We start from the raw sequence: 21,627 nt of genomic DNA, 5'->3' as shown, positions 1-21,627 counted from the left end.
ATCAAATGATCTTATAAAAAGCTCAGCATTTCTCTCCCAAATCAGTTTTTGATAAAAGGACATTTCACTAAACTTTCCAAATGCAAAGTTCTCATGTTGTATTAATGTAATTATGCAGCATATGATGCCCTGAATCAGTCAGTGTTGAACTGTAAAGTCTAATCTTTGAAAAATCCTATACTTGCAGCTACAGATGTCACACTGATTTTCAGGCTCCTCAGCAGTTACTGGGCTGATTACTCAAAACCTGGCACATGGGCTCGGCTAGGGGGTGGAGCAGGGTGTACTTTATTATTGTAGTGATTTGTCTGCATCCCTAAGTTATTAGTGTGCCCCCCCCCAACGGGACCCAGCTGAGCCAAGTTTGTATGTGTGTTCACCTGGGTGTTGTCAGGTACATGCCTGAATTAGGTGCAGATCCGGACGGAACCCTGAAAGTTACTGAGGTCAGAAAATACACCTCCCAAGGTGAAAGTCGTCAACCGTGTTGATCTGTAAACCTGGAGTGATTATCCACAGTATCACAAGTGCCGGCCAACATTTCTATGTTTTTATTCATCATAAAATCTGAAATTTCACTCTAAACTGACACAAAAACTATTTCACAGTTTGTTTTCTTACTCCAAATAAAAATCCAGTACGAGGAACAAAGTGTGACTTAATTTTATCTTTAATAAAAAGAAAACTAAAATAAAAAATCTAAAAAAAAAAAAAATTCATGGAAAAACAATAGACTCTTAAATGATTATGAGCATAATCATGGTCTCAATGATGATACAGTCACAATAATAATAATAATAATAATAATCATCATCAGAAGCTGAATAATTCTTTTTGTCTGGTGTGCGCCAGCACAAATCACTGTATTATAGACATTATGGTAAAAGCATCGCACAGGCCGGGGCGTGGCACTTGTCAAAATATATTTTCACACAAAGTACCCCACATATGCACGACAAAATAAAGACAGAATCACGGCTCGTACGGTTCACAGCACTCCGTGTGGGAGGGGAACATGCTCCGAGAAACGATGTGTTGAGCTTTTATTTTGGCAGTTTTGCCTTTTCCCTTCAGTTTGCTGCTTTTTGAAACACACGTCTGTGGAAATGCAAAAATAAAAATAAATAAAAATGTCGACATTCTGTTTTCTGTGTGAAATGTGAAAACACCAAGTTTCAACCGTCACTCTGAAAAGCCATACATTCGCCGCTGCAGTTTCAGTTAGCGTCTTTTGAATTTTAAAGATTTCTGCCTCAAATACAACAAACTTGAATTTTGTTTTTTTAATTTCCTGGGAGGGTTAAGACAAATCATTGTTGTTCTTTTGCAACAAAAATTTTATCATGTAACATATTGGTTTGAGCAGCACTAATGCTAGCCTTTTCAGTAGTAATTCAACATTCATGTGCTAGCACCCCCCCCCCCCCCCAAAAAAAATACAAAGATTACAACCTGTTAGCATGTTAACGTGCCAGCTGTAAATGTACCAGCTAAACAACGCTGCCATGTGTAGCAGCATTCAATTCATGTTCTGATTATACTGGGTTTATCTTAAAAAGCACAACTTCACTGACGGTGCAACATGTTAGCATACTCATGCTAGCTTGTTATTCTCCTCACATTACTGTTCTAACTTTATGCATGCTGCTAACTGAGCTTTTATCTGATTTATGAATGTGCTGACAACTATTAATCAGCATGACAACAATCCCACAACCAAACATCAGACACTCAGCAGCTTCACAATTCTTTCTACTACACGCCACTATGCTAATGTTGGCCACAGTGTTAACTTTCCTAATGTACAAATGCTACTAAGCATATGAGCATAGATCAACTGTTAGTGTGGTCTTATTCAGCAGCAACTAAGGCAAAATCTTAAAATTTTGAATGTTTTTGTGAAGTGACATAACTGTGTGTCAATATGTAAACATTACAGCTGGTAAATAAACCACATGTTCATGCTAACAAAATGTACACAGCTGGCAAATTAACACAGTTTTGCTAGCAAACATGATTACAGTGTTGATGTTTACACGTTGCTCATACCAGCGCTTTGTTCACGGCTGTTATTAGCATTTCACGGCTACTATTAGCATTTCCATGTTAGCATATTTGCCAATATCTGGTTCCTCCAAAATTAATATTTAATGTTAGTTAATGTCTTTAGTTATTTGTTTGGCATCATGAAGTTTGTTCATATTTTGACCTGTTGGTGGCACTACATGGTGAAAACAAAACTGATGTGATAAAGGCAGAAATCTGACAGTGGCGGGTGTGGTTCTGAAACGCGGGTGAACTGGGCTTTTGAGACTGATGGCTACACAAAGAAACAACTGAGCGAACACAGGAAACTTTGACGGAGGAAGGCGCATCATTGGACTAAAATCCTTCACTTTAAATGAAAAATATGACGCATTGTCAAGTCTCAAACTGCGGCTCTCACGGGATATACCAATGCTGCTTGGACCGTTGTTTCTGGTTATCGCTAACGTGAACAGACATGAGAACGTCTGTAGCTTTTGTTCCTATTCATTAACAACTAACTGTCCGTGTTGTGATATCACTAAATCATGTGGAACCTTTACTGCCCCCTGCTGTCTGTACATAAAACATGACATTTACTTTGTCTCTCCTGTGGAACCAGCTCCCAATTCGGATCAGGGAGACAGACACCCTCTCTGCTTTTAAGATTAGGCGTAAAACTTTCCTTTTTGCTAAAGCTTATAGTTAGGGCTGGATCAGGTGACCCTGAACCATCCCTTAGTTATGCTGCTATAGACGTAGACTGCTGGGGGGTTCTCATGATGCACTGAGTGTTTCTTTCTCTTTTTGCTCTGTATGCACCACTCTGCATTTAATCATTAGTGACTGATCTCTGCTCCCCTCCACAGCATGTCTTTTTCCTGATTCTCTCCCCTCAGCCCCAACCAGTCCCAGCAGAAGACTGCCCCACCCTGAGCCTGGTTCTGCTGCAGGTTTCTTCCTGTTAAAAGGGAGATTTTTCCTTCCCACTATCGCCACATGCTTGCTCACAGGGGATTGTTTTGACCGTTGGGGTTTTTCTGTAGTTGTTGTATGGCTTTTGCCTTACAATATAAAGCGCCTTGGGGCAACTGTTTGTTGTGATTTGGCGCTATATAAATAAAATTGATTTGATTTGATTTTGATTTGACTGCAGTGTTTCCCAATCCTGGTCCCCGGGACCTGAAGTACCGCACATTCTCTGAGTCGCTGAACTAACGGGAGCAGATGAGCTCAGTCTGGTGTCGATGAGCTGAACACACCTGACTGAATGAAAACAGAGGACCCAGATTGGGAAACACGGCTCGCTGGGTATAAAAATATATTAGCGCATCGCGCTCAGAGACAGGAATTCAGTGATTAAGCTTAAGACTGTTGAATAAATGTGACCAATCCCTGCACACTTACAAAAAAACAAACTAAAAACCCGACCTGTGCCTGAGAAGATACTCAGAAATGAAGGTTTTTGGGCCAGTGGATGGACAAGTCAGGTTTTCTTGTTTTTTAAACGTGTGTTTGGCTGATCGGGATGTTGTTCTCGTTTGGGCGATAACCAAACAAACTAGTATTTCCTGTCACATGACTGCACCGCATTTTGGCGACTCGACGTCCATTACCATCGGAAGTGCCGACTGCAGTTTGAAGGGTGGTAAAAATGATTCCAGTGTGGGTGGAGCCTGAGTTAGTTTCTTTACGGCGACATTAACGCTACGCAAACATCACAAGGCGCCGTTTCAGATTAAATGTGAAGATTTCCTTCAAACAATTTCACTTTAAGGTTTGAAATCACGACAAAATGATTCTTTTGCTCCGTGAATGGCTGTTAGTATGAGGAGGCGGAGCTTCACCTCTGCACTTAAAATCAAAACCACTCCTCTGATAGTGGGACGGCATGTTTAGAGAATGACATTTAAATTCTGAGGAAAATGTATTTAGAGAAAAGATTTACAAAAAATATCAGAAATGATTGAACAAATAAAGACATTTAAAAATCAAAATTGAAATTCAACAAAATTCCAAGTCTTTTTCGTAAAACTTGTTTTTACATTTTCTTCAGATCTCATGTTTCACTCCAACCTCAAATTCCTCGTTAAACTTTATTCATCCTCACTACTTAACAAACCATTTAAAAGAAAACGAACTCCATCGATGCTGGAACAATTTTTTTTTAACTAACAAAAAATTGAGAAAAGTGAGGATGAGAAAAGCTCAGAAGTTTTTTAAAGACAGTTTTTAAAATGGGGTGCAAATGCTGGTGACATTACACTTCATTTAGATGGAGGTGTGTTCGTTTTGTTTTACAGCTGTTATGTTGAAAAGAAAAAGCGATCCAAAGGATTTATATTTAAATATATTCTGCTTGTAAAAGACACGTGTGACGGCCGGCAGAAAAAGAGCTTGAACGAGAAACGCCGCTTGATATATTTTTATTTTCATATATTAATATTCCTGTTTTGGTCAATTAGAGTGAATATTTTCTGTCACATTTATTTGCCTCCGTCAAACAGGATGAACGGATCCACAATCTGGATCTGACCCGGAACAAAGAAACTGTCACTCTGAATCTGAAAGAGTAACAGAATTTTTCTGATATTCCACTTCCACATTTTAATTTGGTAACATTCACAGGATATCACAGCCAACAGCTGCTTCCTCTGCTCTACTTTTCAAGACATCACTCAAAAACTACAAGGATTATTGTACAGATTCACTCAGAAACTGGATCAGACTGGATTAATGACAAATATTCATTAAATCAGACGTAGCTTCTTATTGTGCAAGTAAATTCTGAAATACATTGAGCTGAAAAGCTGCTAACATTAGCTTTCCAACTCTGAGGCAGCACATTTAACAAAAAACTTTGATTCTGGTAAGTCGTGAAAGTGTGATTGATTAAACGTTCAGAGGACGATGTCACATGAGCGGTCTGACTTTATTTTGGCGTGCTACACAGCGGTAACGTTAAGAGGAGGCACCGAGGTCAGAAGGTCGCTCAAGAAGTAGCTACATTTTTGTTGATCTCGGTTTCATGACTCAACCACTGAATTTTGTGACAGAATATCACTGCTTTATGACATCATAGGTGTTGACGCGCTTGCACGCACGCACACACACACTCCAAGTAACGTTTGAATCTAAATGTTAGCATTTGTAGAATTGTGATTTTTTTTGTCTGCAGCAGGTTTTTGTTTGACTTTGACAAACACTATATTTGCGTGTGTGTCTGTAAAATCAATTTTCAGTGACACCTCAAATTTTTGTTAAACAACAGGATTTCAGCCTGCGAGCGGCACAAAGTCTTTTATTGTGAAATCTGTTGGCAGCTCAGTTTTGTGTTCAAAACAGAAATGGAGCAGCTGCTGACTGTGACACGATGTAACGTAACAAATCAACATCATCCTAAAATTAATACTTCAGATCCATTGTCTTGCCTTTTTTTTTTTTTTAAAGTCAAGTTCAAAGTTTTGACAATTTACAGAATTTTTACTGAAATGACAAACTTCGGCATTTGAAAAGCTGCAGATTGTGTTTGCACTTCCTCTTTTGGAACCGTTTCAGCCGTCAGCAGAACTGAGACAGAAAACGCAAGGAGACGACGGCGTTGGGACGAAGCAGGAAGAACAGTGGTGAGGTCTCCGTCCAACGTGTCCTTACCGCCCCTCCCATCCTGGGAATGTCGAAAGTGTGTGTGTGTGTGTGTGTGTGTGTACGCGTGCGTGTGTCTAAGAGAGCGTCTGAAGGGTCGGTGAGTTCCTAGCAGTCCTCGTCCTTGTCGTCCACGACGCCTTTGAGCCGCAGGCGAGCGAAGTCCTCGAAGACGAAGTCGTCGTCCTGGGAGATGCTGCTGAGAGACGAGACGTTTCATTTATTCACCGTGAGGACGTGAGAAACACTTCAAACATTATTGATCAGACATTGATTATTGAGTCCAGATGTCCCCAAATCAAACTTTCAAAACCCGACAAGGCAAACCGTGGACCTCAGAGAGGCTTCTGCGTCTGTACTCACTTTGTGTCAAATTCTATCAAATTGGTGTCGATGGGCGGATCCATCTCCGGCACAGCTGCAATGAAAAAGTCCCGTCAGGACAGAAAAGATGGTCAACTGACGAGTATTATGTCCAAATATAAAGTCCTCATTATAGACGCTGTGCAGCCATGTGTTGAATACTGTTTGACGGTTATTTTTCTTGACTACATACATTCACTACTGAACCATGATGCTTGTTTTAGAAATGCAGATCTGGCAACGAAGCAGCGCTGACCTCAATGTCAGACTGAAGACATACAGGACATTATTTAAGTTAACATGTTTGACTCATTAAAGAGTCGAGACGATCAAACGTGGCTCTGAATTTTACGCGCTGTTTTGGAATTAGAAAATATATTCGCAGGTGTTAATGCTGATGTTTATTGAGAGCTATTTCTATTCTGCTAATTTCACCTAAATACACAAACCAAATAATAAAGCAAAAGCAAATAAACACAACCTGTCATCAATTCAACAAGTGTGGACAAAAAAAAAAAAAAAGAGAATATGAATGATAACACAGACACCTTTTTTCACTCATAGTTAGTGGTGAAACCATTTATTGTCAAACAACTGTGTTTACTCTTTTAAAATCATGATAACAAAAACTAACCAAATGACCCTGATCAAACGTTTACATACCCTGGCGATTTTGGCCTGATAACATGCACACAGGTTGACACAAATGGGTTTAAATGGCTACAAAAAGTAACCATCCTCACCTGTGATCTGTTTGCATGCAATCAAAGTGTGTGTGTGTATATATATATATATATATATATATATATATATATATATATATATATATATATATATATATATATATATATATATATATATATATATATATATATATATATATATATATATAAAAGATCAGTGAGTTTCTGGGCTCCTGACAGACCCTTGCATTTTTCATCCAGTGACATTTCTGGTTTCTGAGTCATAAGGAAAAGAAAAGAACTGTCAAATAAAAGGTAGTTAAAGTGTATGAAACACGAAAGGGATATAAAAAGATATCCAAGGGGCAGAGAATGTTCAAACTCTAATCAAGAAGTGGAAGATGAGGGATTCTGTTGGGACCAAACCACAGTCAGGAAGACCAACAAAAATTTCAGCAACAACTGCCAGGAAAATTGTTTGGGATGCAAAGAAAAACCCACAAATAATTTCAGCTGAAATACAGGACTCTCTGGAAAAAAGTGGTGTGGATGTTTCAAGATGCACATTAAGGAGTCACCTGAAAAAAAGGGGCTGCATAGTCAGTTCTCCAGAAGAAAGCCGTTACTACGCAAATGCCACAAAGTATCCCGCTTACAATACACCAAACAGCACAGAGAACAAAGTGATTTGAAGTGACGAGACCAAAAATGAACTTTATGGCCACAACTATAACCGTTACAATTGGAGAGGAGTCAAATGATGAAAGGTACACCTTTTCTACTGTGAAATAGAGGTGGATCGCTGATGATGTGGGGATGTGTGAACTACAAAGACACAGAAAAGTTGGTCAAAATTGGTAGCAGGATGAATGCAGCATGTTATCAGAAAATACTGGAGGAGCAATTGCACTCAGCCCGGAAGCTGCACATGGGATGTACAGTAGTGTTCGGAATAATAGTAGTGCTATGTGACTAAAATGATTAATCCAGGTTTTGAGTATATTTCTTATTGAACAAACAGGTGTGAATCAGGTGTCCCCTATTTAAGGATGAAGCCAGCACCTGTTGAACATGCTTTTCTCTTTGAAAGCCTGAGGAAAGAACAGCGTAGTTTGATTAAAAGGTTGATTGGAGAGGGGAGAACTTATACGCAGGTGCAAAAAATTATAGGTTGTTCATCTACTCGTACAATGATCTCCAATGCTTTAAAATGGACAAGACGTGTGGAAGAAAACAGAAAACCACCATCAAAATGGATAGAAGACTAACCAGAATGGCAAAGCCTCACCCATTGATCAGCTCCAGGATGATCAAAGACAGTCTGGAGTTACCTGTAAGTGCTGTGACAGTTAGAAGACGCCTGTGTGAAGCTAATTTATTTGCAAGAATCCCCCGCAAAGTCCCTCTGTTAAATAAAAGACGTGCAAAAGAGGTTACAATTTGCCAAAGAACACATCAACTGGCCTAAAGAGAAATGGAGGAATATTTTGTGGACTGATGAGAGTAAAATTGTTCTTTTTGGGTCCAAGGGCTGCAGACAGTTTGTGAGACGACCCCCAAACTCTGAATTCAAGCCACAGTGAAGACAGTGAAACATGGTGGTGCAAGCATCATGATATGGGCATGTTTCTCCTACTATGGTGTTGGGCCTATATATCGCATACCAGGTATCATGGATCAGTCTGGATATGTCAAAGTACTTGAAGAGGTCATGTTGCCTTATGCTGAAGAGAACATGCCCTTGAAACGGGTGTTTCAACAAGATAACGACCCCAAGCACACTAGTACAACCCCTGGCAAAAAATTATGGAATCACTGGTCTCGGAGGATGTTCATTCAGTTGTTTAATTTTGTAGAAAAAAAGCAGATCACAGACATGACACAAAACTAAAGTCATTTCAAATGGCAACTTTCTGGCTTTAAAAAACACTATAAGAAATCAGGGAAAAAAAATTGTGGCAGTCAGTAATGGTTACTTTTTTAAACAAAGCAGAGGGAAAAATATGGACTCCCTCAATTCTGAGGAAAAAATTATGTAATCATGAAAAACAAGAGAACGCTCCAACACATCACTAGTATTTTGTTGCACCACCTCTGGCTTTTATAACAGCTTGTAGTCTCTGAGGCATGGACTTAATGAGGGACAAACAGTACTCTTCATCAATCTGGCTCCAACTTTCTCTGATTGCTGTTGCCACATCAGCTTTGCAGGTTGGAGCCTTGTCATGGACCATTTTCTTCAACTTCCACCAAAGATTTTCAATTGGATTAAGATCCGGACTATTTGCAGGCTATGACATTGACCCTATGTGTCTGTTTGCAAGGAATGTTTTCACAGTTTTTGCTCTATGGCAAGATGCATTATCATCTTGAAAAATTATTTCATCATCCCCAAACATCCTTTCAATTGATGGGATAAGAAAAGTGTCCAAAATATCAACGTAAACTTGTGCATTTATTGATGATGTAATGACAGCCATCTCCCCAGTGCCTTTACTTGACATGCAGCCCCATATCATCAATGACTGTGGAAATTTACATGTTCTCTTCAGGCAGTCATCTTTATAAATCTCATTGGAACGGCACCAAACAAAAGTTCCAGCATCATTACCTTGCCCAATGCAGATTCGAGATTCATCACTGAATATGACTTTCATCCAGTCATCCGCAGTCCACGATTGCTTTTCCTTAGCCCATTGTAACCTTGTTTTTTTCTGTTTAGGTGTTAATGATAGCTTTCGTTTAGCTTTTCTGTATGTAAACCCCATTTCCTTTAGGCGGTTTCTTACACTTCGGTCACAGACGTTGACTCCAGTTTCCTCCCATTCGTTCCTCATTTGTTTTGTTGTACATTTTCAATTTTTGAGACATATTGCTTTAAGTTTTCTGTCTTGACGCTTTGATGTCTTCCTTGGTCTACCAGTATGTTTGTCTTTAACAACCTTCCCATGTTGTTTGTATTTGGTCCAGAGTTTAGACACAGCTGACTGTGAACCACCAACATCTTTTGCAACATTGCGTGATGATTTAACCTCTTTTAAGAGTTTGATAATCCTCTCCTCCTGCAACAGCTCTCCAAGGTGTGATCACTCCCTTTTAGATGCAGACTAACGAGCAGATCTCATTTGATGCAGGTGTTAGTTTTGGGGATGAAAATTTACAGGGTGATTCCATAATTTTTTCCTCAGAATTGAGTGAGTCCATATTTTTTTCCCTCTGCTTGGTCTAAAAAAGTAACCGTTACTGACTGCCACAATTTTTTTTCCTGATTTCTTATAGTGTTTCTTAAAGCCAGAAATTTGCCATTTGAAATTACTTTAGTTTTGTGTCATGTCTGTGATCTGCTTTTTTCTACAAAATTAAACAACTGAATGAACATCCGCCGAGGCTGGTGATTCCATAATTTTTGCCAGGGGTTGTAAACGAGCAAAATCTTGGTTCCAAACCAACAAAATTAATGCCTCGCAGATGTGAAGAAATCATGAAAAACTGTGGTTATACAACTAAATACTAGTTTAGTGATTCACAGGATTGCTAAAAAAGCAGTTTGAACATAATAGTTTTGAGTTTTTAGCGTCAATAGCAGATGCTACTATTATTGTGAACACCCCCTTTTCTACTTTTTTTACTAATAGCCCAATTTCATAGCCTTAAGAGTGTGCATATCATGAATGCTTGGTCTTGTTAGATTTGTGGGAATCTACTGGTACCTTGTTTCACATGTAACAATAAGAAATATACTCAAAACCTGGATTAATCTTTTTAGTCACATAGCACTACTATTATTCTGAACACTCCTGTACTTCGACGTTCCAACATGACAATGATCCAAAACACAAGGCCAAGTTGACCTGTCATTGGCTGCAGCAGAATAAAGTGAAGGTTCTGGAGTGGCCATCTCAATCTCTTGACCTAAATATCATTGAGCCACTCTGGGGAGATCTCAAACCTGCAGTTCATGCAAGACAGCCCAGGAATTTACAAGAACTGGAGGCTTTTTGCCAAGAAGAATGGGCAGCTTTATCATCAGAGAAAATAAAGAACCCTATCCATAACTACCACAAAAGACTCCAATAATCATTGATGTTAGATGGGCCAATAAAGGTATTAGGAACAGGGGTATATAAACTTTTGATCAGGGTCATTTGGGTAGTTTCTGTTGTCATTATGATTTAAAAAGAGTAAACACAGTTCTTTGACAATAAATGGCTTCAGACAACCACGAACCACAAGGAAAAAAAAAGCTGTTATTCATATTCTCTGAAAAATGGCCAAAAACAAAATCCAAAATTCTGTCAGGCCACACACTGCTCATATGCAAGGGTTACAACAACGGAAAATGGGAACCCACCAGCAACAATACAGCAATAAATCTGATTCTGATAGGATTGTCTTGAGGCACAAGTCTGGGGAAGGGAACAGAAACATTTCTGCTGCTTTGAAGGTCCCAATGAGCACAGTGGTCTCCATCATCTGTAAATGGAAGCAGTTCAGATCCACCAGGACTCTTCCTAGAGCTAGACGCCGTCTAAACTGAGCGATCAGGGGAGAAGGACTGTAGTCAGGGAGGTGACCAAGAACCCGATGGTCACTCTGTCAGAGCTCCAGTATTCCTCTGTGGAGAGAGAAGAAACTTCCAGAAGGACAACCATCTCTGCAGCAATCCACCAATCAGGCCTGTATGGTAGAGTGTCCAGACGGAAGCCACTCCTTAGTAAAAGGCACATGGCAGCCCATCTGGACTTTGAGAAAAGGCACCTGAAGGACTCTCAGACCAGGAGACACAAAATTCTCTGGTCTGATGAGACAAAGATTGAACTCTTCGGCATCATGTTTGGAGGAAACCAGGCACCATCCCTACAGTGAAGCATGGTGGTGGCAGCATCATGCTTTGGGGATGTTTTTTAGCAGCAGGAACTGGGAGACTAGTTAGGATTGAGGGAAAGATGAATGCAGCAATGTACAGAGACATCCTGGATGAAAACCTGCTCCAGAGCGCCCTTGACCTCAGAATGGGTCGACGGTTCATCTTTCAGCAGGACAATGACCCCAAACACACAGCCAAGATATCAAAGGAGTGGCTTCAGGACAACTCTGTGAATGTCCTTGAGTGGCCCAGCCAGAGCCCAGACCTGAATCCGATTGAACATCTCTGGAGAGATCTGAAAATGTCTGTGCACCGACACTCCCCATCCAACCTGATGGAGCTTGAGAGGTGCTGCAAAGAGGAATGGACCAAACTGTCCAAAGATAGGTGCAGCAAGCTTGTGGCATCATATTCAAGAAGACATGAGGCTGTAATTGCGTGAATGAGACAAGTGGTGGCACTGTAGCTTCAGAAATTGCTCAAATGAAATCTGACACAGTTGCTGATCTATTAATAGAAAAATGAGGAAAAACAGAGTTGGCCACATGGCCACATCCCCAGAGTTAAACCGTTTCCTCTGAATCTGACAGCTCCACTCAAACATCACGTTGCCATGTAACAGTCAACACACACACACACACACCCTCACCATGAAACCAACTTCCTGAACACTTCACATTGCCACTTCCTGTAGAATAAACAAACAAATGTTGTGCTGTTGCTTTGAGCACGTGCACATTTTGAACACTGTGCACACACAGTAACACTGGTGACCACAGCACTGCATGGGCTGGTGAGCGCAGCGTTATTTCTCGAATCAGAAAGCACGTCTGACGACGTCGGTCCCAATGATGTCACCTGATTGTGGACGGGACGCCGGCGGCTCTGCAGGTTTAGGATGCATCAGGATGAAAGGCAGCTCCACCGACACGTCTCTGGAAAAGAGTGAAAGACCAAAAGAGTGCACACGTCACCACTGCAGTCAGTTAGAAAAGAAATAATCTATAATCAATACTCCAAAAGACAAAATCAATTTACACAGACTACAGCATGCTGGACACAAGCTGCAGAGGATTTATATTAACTTTAAAAGACTTTTGGTTTTGGCAAAGGTTCGTTTTAAAAAAAAAAAAAAAAAAAAACCCTTCCCCCCAAATCTCACATTTTAACGTTTTCTGACGATTAAATTTATGTCTGATGTAATCTGTCACGAGGAGAAACATTAACTGTCAAATCTTATCAATAATATCAGAGACAAATGTGTAAAAAAAAAAAAGTTTTTGGTGGGTGTTGTGTGCATGCGAGATCATCAGTGAGTTTGTTTTTTTTGGGGGGGGTGGTCTTTCTGCACACTATGTTTTCAGCAGGTTATTTTCTCTCTGACTAGTTGTGGATTTTGGCGGTTTAGGGCTGTTGGTTGCTGCCACTTGTGTTCCTGCTTGTTGTCATGATGACTGAAACTGTAAGTGTTACTACACATAAACATAGCAGCGGTGCATATGGCGTACCCTCCGCGCGACACCACCAACTTGACCTTGACTCTGTAGGACACGAGGATGCCGAGAACCTCCTTGTTGGCCACGTCCTTCGCCCTGAAACCCAGAGAGCAACATTAGCACAGGAGCCGAAAGCGCGCGCGGACCTGCGCGTGTGTTAATTACATGGTGGAGGAAGCCAGGTTGGTGTCTTCGTGTTTCAGCTTGCCGTCCAGAGCCAGGCCTCTCTTCTCTCGGTTCTTGTCCAGCGTCGGGGTCAGGGTGTAGACCTTACAGAAGGTGGAGCTCGGCGAGACCTGGTCACTAACCACACAACACAAACCACCGTCCCGTAACACGCTCAGCGCTGCGAACAAATAACTCCAGGTTTGACCAAAAAATAGTGAAAAACAACTGAAGGTTCAAGTGTAAAATAAAAAGGTAAACTGATCAGAGTGGGACTCACTCTGCCTCCAGCTGGGCCACTGGACATTTATACTGAGCAGTACTGAAGAGACAGATGTCTGCATACTGACGCACTGTGGACAGACAGACAGATGGCGTGACAAAGACGCCAAGTTTACAACCAATAAAATGCTTCCCTGTCACTCCAAAGATATCTGAAGTTCTTATCACAGAGGAGGAAAGAAAGAGCAAAAAATATTCACATTTGTGAAGCTGATTTAATACGCAACAGTTAAATTGATTAACTTAGTTGCTGATTCATCATTGCAGCTGGATATCAGTGCTCTGGAGGCGGGAGCACTGGAACCCACTGGGAAAAAGGAAACGACGCATCTGATCTTGCTGGATTCATAATGTGTCTTATTTGACTATTTAGAAAAAAATACAAATACTCCAACTTGCTTCATCAATCCGTAGGGCGTCCAAATACTCCTATAAAAGTCATCAGTGGGCTAATGTACCCGGATTATTTATTATCTATACAGTGAGCTAACGATCTGCGCTACGCTATCCCGTGAGGTAGCTGGAAGTCTGGGAACCACAGAACAACAACTTTTAGGAAAAATTCAAAGAAGACAGTGATGTAGATGAAAAAAGGTAGCGGTGTCCGAGGGGCCTCAGCACTCCATCAATACACATCAGGAGCCATTTAGAAAAATAAAGAAATAAAACCCGTGACTGCAACATGCACATAATCACAGCATACGCATCATCTGTTAGCATCAGGGTCAAAGTGCATCTGAATGGTGTTCATACTGCTTACTCGCTTACTTCCTGTACATACTACAGTAACGCTTCCACAATCTCAAGATGGCGCTGTCGAGCTGCACAGGAAAAGAAGTCGACTGGTTCAATTTCCTGCTGCAGTCAGGTGACAGACTTCAGCAGAGGAGCCGCTCGGCTAAATGTTTCCGTTTGGGACAGTTATTGCTCTGGCAGAGATGAGATGCTAAGCTATGCTAACAAGCGTCTTCAACACAGATCTCACAACCGCCTGAGTACGGCGGTCAAGATTAGGGATGGGTATTGATAAGATTTCATCGATATCGATACCATTATCAATTCCGCTCATTGATCTGATTCCTTATCGATTCCCTTAGCGATACCTCTTGTGAATTTTGTACTAAAAGTAGGCTTTACAGATTTTCTATGTATTTCATTGAGTCTTAAAGTAAATAAATATGAAATTGGTCACTGTATCCTTGATCTCTGGACATAAATAAAAATAAACAAAACGGTGTTTCACTTTGAAATTATTAATTCCGACTGGACTCTATCGTTCTAAATTGACTCAGCAGAGAGCAGCGCAACGTTTGGAGTTGTATGAACAGAACAGAGGATGATTCTCGTTTCTTTCTCGCAACAAGACAGGAGTCCTAGTTAGTGACTTTAATCCGCACAAAAGTGACTCACGATTTCACATATTCAGGGATGAAAGTGGTGAAAAACAAAAAAAGCTGAAACCCAAAATTACCCCCCAACACCACCTACATGAAAATGTTTGAATTCTAGAAGCTCTGAAATGCAATCTGGGGCTATTCCAGACAATAAACTGGAGTGAGTGCAGCATCCATTCTGGTGAGGAAAAAAAAAAAAAAAAAAAAAAAAAAAAAAAAAAAAAAAAAAAAACACACACACACAACAACAACGTTTCTTATTCAAATTCATTCCAGTAGTATTCTGCTCTTATGAGGATGCAGCAGTTTTCTAGCTTGGCAGATAGTTCTGGAGGAAAATCACTGAAGAAATTAACAAACTGAAAATATGGTTTGACCGAAACAAACTGTCATTAAACTTAAATAAGGCAGGGATGAAATAGAGGTTTAAGAGTCACTAGGTGTTCACAGGAAACACTTATTTCTGTATGTATTTATTTATTTATGTATGTTCATTGTTACTTGGTTTTATATTTTCTGTTGTGTTTTTATTCAGGTTCTTTTTGTCTCTTTCTCTAAAATTCAGTGATGACATTGGCAAACTCGATTTTCAGAGGAAAATAAGCCAGGGTCCAGGGGCCACAGGCCCCTGGCGGGTCCAGGGCGGAGCCGTGGCTAGGGAGTCAGGGTAACGAAGTCCCCTTGAAGCCAAAGCATTTTTGCTGTTTTAAAACATGTAAACTGCACTAAAATGATATTAAAAACTGGGGTTGGGGCTAGGGCGCGAGCGCCTGGTGGTCAGGCCTTAGCCCATGGGGCCCGGCTGGGCTCAGCCAGAAAGAGCGATGTGGGCCCGCCCTCCTGTGGGTTCACCACCTGCAGAGGGGGCCATGGGGGTTGGGTGCAGAGAGGATTGGGTGGCGGTCGGGGGCGGGTGGCCCGGCGGCCCGGTCCATGCTCACAGCCCCTGGCTGTTGGGACGTGGAATGTCACCGCACTGGGGGGGAAGGAGCCTGAGCTTGTGCGGGAGGTTGAGAGATACCGACAAGAGATAGTCGGGCTCACCTCCACTCACAGCTTGGGCTCTGGTACCCAACTCCTGGAGAGGGGCTGGACGCTTCATTTTTCTGGCGTTGCCCACGGGGAGAGGCGGAGAGCTGGGGGTCGCATTGCTTATTGCTCCCCAGCTCAGTCGCCATGTGTTGGAGTTTACTCCAGTGAACGAGAGGGTCGCGTCCCTACGCCTTCGGGTCGGGGACAGGTCTCTCACCGTTGTCTCGGTGTACGGGCCAAGCAGCAGTGCAGAGTACCCGACCTTCTTGGAGTCCCTGGGAGGGGTATTAGATAGCGCTCCCACTGGGGACTCCATTGTTCTCCTGGGGGATTTCAATACCCACGTGGGTGGCGACAGTGAGACCTGGAGGGGGTGATCGGGAAGCACGGCCTCCCCGATCTGAACCCGAGTGGTGTTCAGTTGTTGGACTTCTGTGCTAGTCACAGTTTGTCCATCACGAACACCATGTTCAAGCACAAGGGTGTCCATAAGTGCACGTGGCACCAGGACACCCTGAGCCGGAGGTCGATGATCGACTTTGTAGTCGTATCATCTGACCTTCGGCCACGTGTCTCGGACACTCGAGTGAAGAGAGGGGCAGAGCTGTCGACCGATCACCACCTGGTGGTGAGTTGGATCCGCTGGGAGTGGAGGAAGCCGGTCAGACCTGGCAGGCCCAAATGTATCGTGAGGGTCTGCTGGGAATGACTGGCGGAACCTCTCTCTGGATGTTGTGGGACTGTCTTGGCTGACACGCCTCTGCAGCATCGCGTGGCAATCGGGGACAGTGTCTCTGGATTGGCAGACCGGGGTGGTGGTCCCTCTGTTTAAGAAGGGGGACCGGAGGGTGTGTTCCAACTATAGGGGATCACACTCCTCAGCCTCCCCGGTAAGGTCTATTCCAGAGTATTGGAGAGAAGAATTCGACCGATGGTCAAACCTCAGATTCAGGAGGAGCAGTGTGGTTTTCATCCTGGTCGCGGCACACTGGACCAGCTCTACACGCTCCATCGGGTGCTCGAGGGTTCATGGGAGTTCGCCCAACCAGTCCACATGTGTTTTGTGGATCTGGAGAAGGCATTCGACCGTGTCTCTCGGGGCACCCTGTGAGGGGTGCTCCAGGAGTACGGGGTCCTTTGCTAAGGGCTATCTGGTCCCTGTACGAACGCAGCAGGAGCTTGGTTCGCATTGCCGGTAGTAAGTCAAACCTGTTTCCAGTGCACGTTGGCCTCCGCCAGGGCTGCCCTTTGTCACCGGTTCTGTTCATTATTTTTATAGACAGAATTTCTAGGCGCAGCCAGGGTGTAGAGGGGGTCTGGTTTGGGAACCACAGAATCTCATCTCTGCTGTTTGCGGATGATGTGGTTCTGTTGGCTTCATCAAATCAGGACCTTCAGCATGCACTGCGGCGGTTTGCAGCCGAGTGTGAAGCGTCCGGGATGAAAATCAGCACCTCCAAATCCGAGGCCATGGTTCTCAATCGGAAAAAGGTGCTTTGCCCTCTTCAGGTCGGTGGAGTGTCCTTGCTTCAAGTGGAGGAGTTTAAGTATCTCGAGGTCTTGTTCACAAGTGAGGAACGGATGGAGCGTGAGATCGATAGATGGATTGGTGCAGCATCTGCAGTGATGCGGTCGCTGTATCGGACCGTCGTGGTGAAGAGAGAGCTGAGTAGGGGGGCAAAGCTCTCGATTTACCGATCGATCTACGTTCCGATCCTCACCTATGGTCATGAGATTTGGCTCATGACCGAAAGAACGAAATCGTGAGTAGGGTGGCTGAGCGCTCCCTTAGAGATAGGGTGAGGAGCTCGGTCACTCGGGAGGAGCTCGGACTCGAACCGCTGCTCCTCCACATCAAAAGGAGTCAGTTGAGGTGGCTCGGGCATCTTTTCCGGACGCCCCCTGGACGCCTCGCTGGAGAGGTGTTCCGGGCACGTCCCATTGGGAGGAGGCCCCGGGGAAAGACCCAGGACACGCTGGAGGGACTACATCTCTCGGCTGGCTTGGGAATGCCTTGGGGTTCCCCCGGAGGAGCTGGGGGAGGTGTGTGTGGATCGGGAGGTCCGGGCGGCTTTGCTTGAGCTGCTGCCCCCGCGACCCGACTCTGGATAAAGCGGAAGAAAATGGATGGATGGATGGATGATATTAAAAACTACTATAAATGCCAGGTGTTCATATCTATAATTCAAACTGTAAACCCTTACTAAGACCATCTACTGTACATGTGTATTTTTGTGACCAAAATATTTTTTCATAACTAGACTTACTTGATTTTCAGCATTCTCCACTTTCAGCATGGCACACTTGTCAACAAACATACATGTAAGGGTGGGAGAAACGTATATATAACCTTTGCGCTGATTGGTCATAAGCTTTGTAATAACCAATGAAAACGTGCGTAAGTAATAGCTTCGACTGCGCTTCGATACCGTCTCAGTTTTTATGATTTGTTGAAGGGAAAACTACCGAATATTGGAAGTTGAAAGACTACACAGTTACCTCCCTTACACTACATGCTCATTGTGCACCTACTTCATACTGGTCACTGATCAGCACAGCGTTACTTCCGCGTTCGGCTGACTGACGGACTGATCGAACTTGCTGTGTCGGCGATAAACAAAGACCATTCAGTGTTCTGAATAGACGACAATTTTATTAAACAAAAGGTACTCCTGGCATTAATTTTTTTGCATTCTTACCCCCCCTAAAATTTTCTCAACTGATTTGGACGTTTCACAAAATCGACCCCCGGGACTGTCAAATCCGCGGAAAAATCTCATCCCTGAAAATTGTACGTAATCATTAGATTTATTATTACTATTACTGTTGCGTTTGCTATTATTATTAATATATAAACAAAATAAATTTAAAAAATATTACAATTTGTAATACATTTGACTCTTTTACGACAACAAACGCTTGACAGCTGCAACTGCTTAATGCTAATTTTAACATTGAAAATGCCATAGACATGCTAACGTGTTAGCATCGGTCGCGTTTTGTTATACAATACATCTATCAACTGTTTCAGAAGACTATAACAGGTCGGTTTAACATAAAAAAGGTAAATAATACACACAGCCATATGTTCTTTAGGGTTTTAGCAGGGGAAAGCGAACAAAAAAAATTAATCCACGAAGCAATGATTGAAGCACTGCTTCGATCTGCGAATCACTGCTTCAATTGGTTCAAGGTTCAAAGCAAAGCCGCGCTGCAGAAAAGTTGATTACAGATCTGCTGCAGGGTTGTAATCAATGTAGAGAAATTACAATTTTCCTGACAAACACCCCCAAAAACAACGGCCACTCTGAAGGACCGATAAGGGAATCGTTAAGTAAAAGGTTATTGATGTCAGTGGATCGAATCATTTCTTAACGATACCCGAAAGGAACCAGTTCTCTATACCCATCCCTTGTCAAGATCACAGCAGTGCACGGCGCTGCTGGTGTTCACCCGGACCTTTAAATGAGATAGCCCCCCAAAATATAATAACTATGAAGATTGTACTCTTTAATGTGTGTTCGGATTACTTTGAAATTTAAATAGTTACTGAATACAAATTACAATTAGAATACTTTTGAAGTACTTCAAAGCCAGTTACTGAAAATGATGCATTCATATTCAAAATAAACATAAGTAATCCTTTTTTAAAAATATAATAAACTACGTTACAACAATGTATTTCAAAGTGTTTATCCTTCCATTTTCTAAATGCTTAGTTTTAATTCAGAATTAGTTCATAGTTTTAAACAAAAATAAGCTGAATATTTGCGGTTCTGAACATTTTAGTAGGAAGTGCATCATTTTCAGTAACTAATTTTGAAATAATTCAAAAGTAGTCTGATTGTATTTTGTCTTTATGCAGCTGATCAGATTTCAAGTGTAAACGTAATTTCATTGTTGCACTCGTGTAATGACAATGACAATAAATCTCATCTCATGATTCTAACCAAAGTGTCTACATGGTTCTCACCATGCCCAAAACGTCGTGGCCCCGCCCACACAATTCTTTGTGAACAACTTCTGTAAATAGATATAAAGATACAGACGGGGTACCTGAGATTTTGACTCTCTTGACGGTCTTGGTGGAGTTGTTGGTGACATGGACGTTGACGCTGATGGGCTCTGCGTGATAATACAGCTACACACAAAAAGCAAATAAAAAGGTCACAGCTTAATATATGTTTAATAAAGCATGTTCCACTGAGGAAAAAAAACAAAACAAAAAAAAACACATTTCTACATTCTAACTTTAATAAAGCTGCATTTCTAAGCGAAAATTTTAACATGAAAAATTTTATATTTCCTCTCTTATAATGTTCATTTCCATTTTAGTACATTGCTCTGTTATATTCTATTGTGTGACTATTCTATTGTTCTTACCAACATGCTTATTTTATGTTATTTCTTTCTTTTTTTCCTTCCACTTATATTTAGATATTTATACTTAGAGTTTTATTTATATATCAATCAATCAATTTTTTTTTTATATAGCGCCAAATCACAACAAACAGTTGCCCCAAGGCGCTTTATATTGTAAGGCAAGGCCATACAATAATGATGTAAAACCCCAACGGTCAAAACGACCCCCTGTGAGCAAGCACTTGGCTACAGTGGGAAGGAAAAACTCCCTTTTAACAGGAAGAAACCTCCAGCAGAACCAGGCTCAGGGAGGGGCAGTCTTCTGCTGGGACTGGTTGGGGCTGAGGGAGAGAACCAGGAAAAAGACATGCTGTGGAGGGGAGCAGATATCGATCACTAATGATTAAATGCAGAGTGGTGCATACAGAGCAAAAAGAGAAAGAAACAGTGCATCATGGGAACCCCCCAGCAGTCTACGTCTATAGCAGCATAACTAAGGGATGGTTCAGGGTCACCTGATCCAGCCCTAACTATAAGCTTTAGCAAAAAGGAAAGTTTTAAGCCTAATCTTAAAAGTAGAGAGGGTGTCTGTCTCCCTGATCTGAATTGGGAGCTGGTTCCACAGGAGAGGAGCCTGAAAGCTGAAGGCTCTGCCTCCCATTCTACTCTTCCAAACCCTAGGAACTACAAGTAAGCCTGCAGTCTGAGAGCGAAGCGCTCTATTGGGGTGATATGGTACTACGAGGTCCCTAAGATAAGATGGGACCTGATTATTCAAAACCTTATAAGTAAGAAGAAGAATTTTAAATTCTATTCTAGAATTAACAGGAAGCCAATGAAGAGAGGCCAATATGGGTGAGATATGCTCTCTCCTTCTAGTCCCCGTCAGCACTCTAGCTGCAGCATTTTGAATTAACTGAAGGCTTTTTAGGGAACTTTTAGGACAACCTGATAATAATGAATTACAATAGTCCAGCCTAGAGGAAATAAATGCATGAATTAGTTTTTCAGCATCACTCTGAGACAAGACCTTTCTGATTTTAGAGATATTGCGTAAATGCAAAAAAGCAGTCCTACATATTTGTTTAATATGCGCTTTGAATGACATATCCTGATCAAAAATGACTCCAAGATTTCTCACAGTATTACTAGAGGTCAGGGTAATGCCATCCAGAGTAAGGATCTGGTTAGACACCATGTTTCTAAGATTTGTGGGGCCAAGAACAATAACTTCAGTTTTATCTGAGTTTAAAAGCAGGAAATTAGAGGTCAACCATGTCTTTATGTCTGTAAGACAATCCTGCAGTTTAGCT

General features: G+C 41.9%; 1 protein-coding gene and 1 long non-coding RNA gene across 3 annotated transcripts in view; one reads left to right on the top strand and one right to left on the bottom strand.

Annotated features, from left to right (window-relative positions):
* Positions 1-1,294: 1,294 nt before the first annotated feature.
* On the top strand, positions 1,295-14,488 carry LOC117516773. The gene is made up of 3 exons (XR_004562543.1): positions 1,295-1,914; positions 13,965-13,970; positions 14,478-14,488. It is a non-coding gene; the product is annotated as an uncharacterized LOC117516773 (long non-coding RNA).
* Positions 4,263-21,627, bottom strand: part of LOC117516771 (arrestin red cell) — a 60,728-nt gene continuing 43,363 nt past the window's right edge. Inside the window, exons 10-16 of one of the 2 annotated variants that reach the window (XM_034177625.1) lie at positions 20,009-20,093; positions 13,525-13,597; positions 13,245-13,382; positions 13,092-13,175; positions 12,442-12,518; positions 6,034-6,088; positions 4,263-5,866 (exon numbers count right to left, since the gene is read on the bottom strand). In XM_034177625.1, coding sequence (XP_034033516.1) covers positions 5,779-5,866; positions 6,034-6,088; positions 12,442-12,518; positions 13,092-13,175; positions 13,245-13,382; positions 13,525-13,597; positions 20,009-20,093 — 600 coding nt within the window. In that variant the 3' untranslated portion in view covers positions 4,263-5,778. Of the gene's footprint in view, positions 5,870-6,033; positions 6,089-12,441; positions 12,519-13,091; positions 13,176-13,244; positions 13,383-13,524; positions 13,598-20,008; positions 20,094-21,627 lie in introns of both variants that reach the window. The other variant, XM_034177624.1, reaches the window with a different exon arrangement.

This window comes from Thalassophryne amazonica, chromosome 9, assembly GCF_902500255.1.
Source record: "Thalassophryne amazonica chromosome 9, fThaAma1.1, whole genome shotgun sequence".
In the NCBI taxonomy this organism is placed as follows: Eukaryota; Metazoa; Chordata; class Actinopteri; order Batrachoidiformes; family Batrachoididae; genus Thalassophryne; species Thalassophryne amazonica.
The sequence above is the reverse complement of the archived record's forward strand: the minus strand, read 5'-3'. Positions and strand labels throughout refer to the sequence as shown.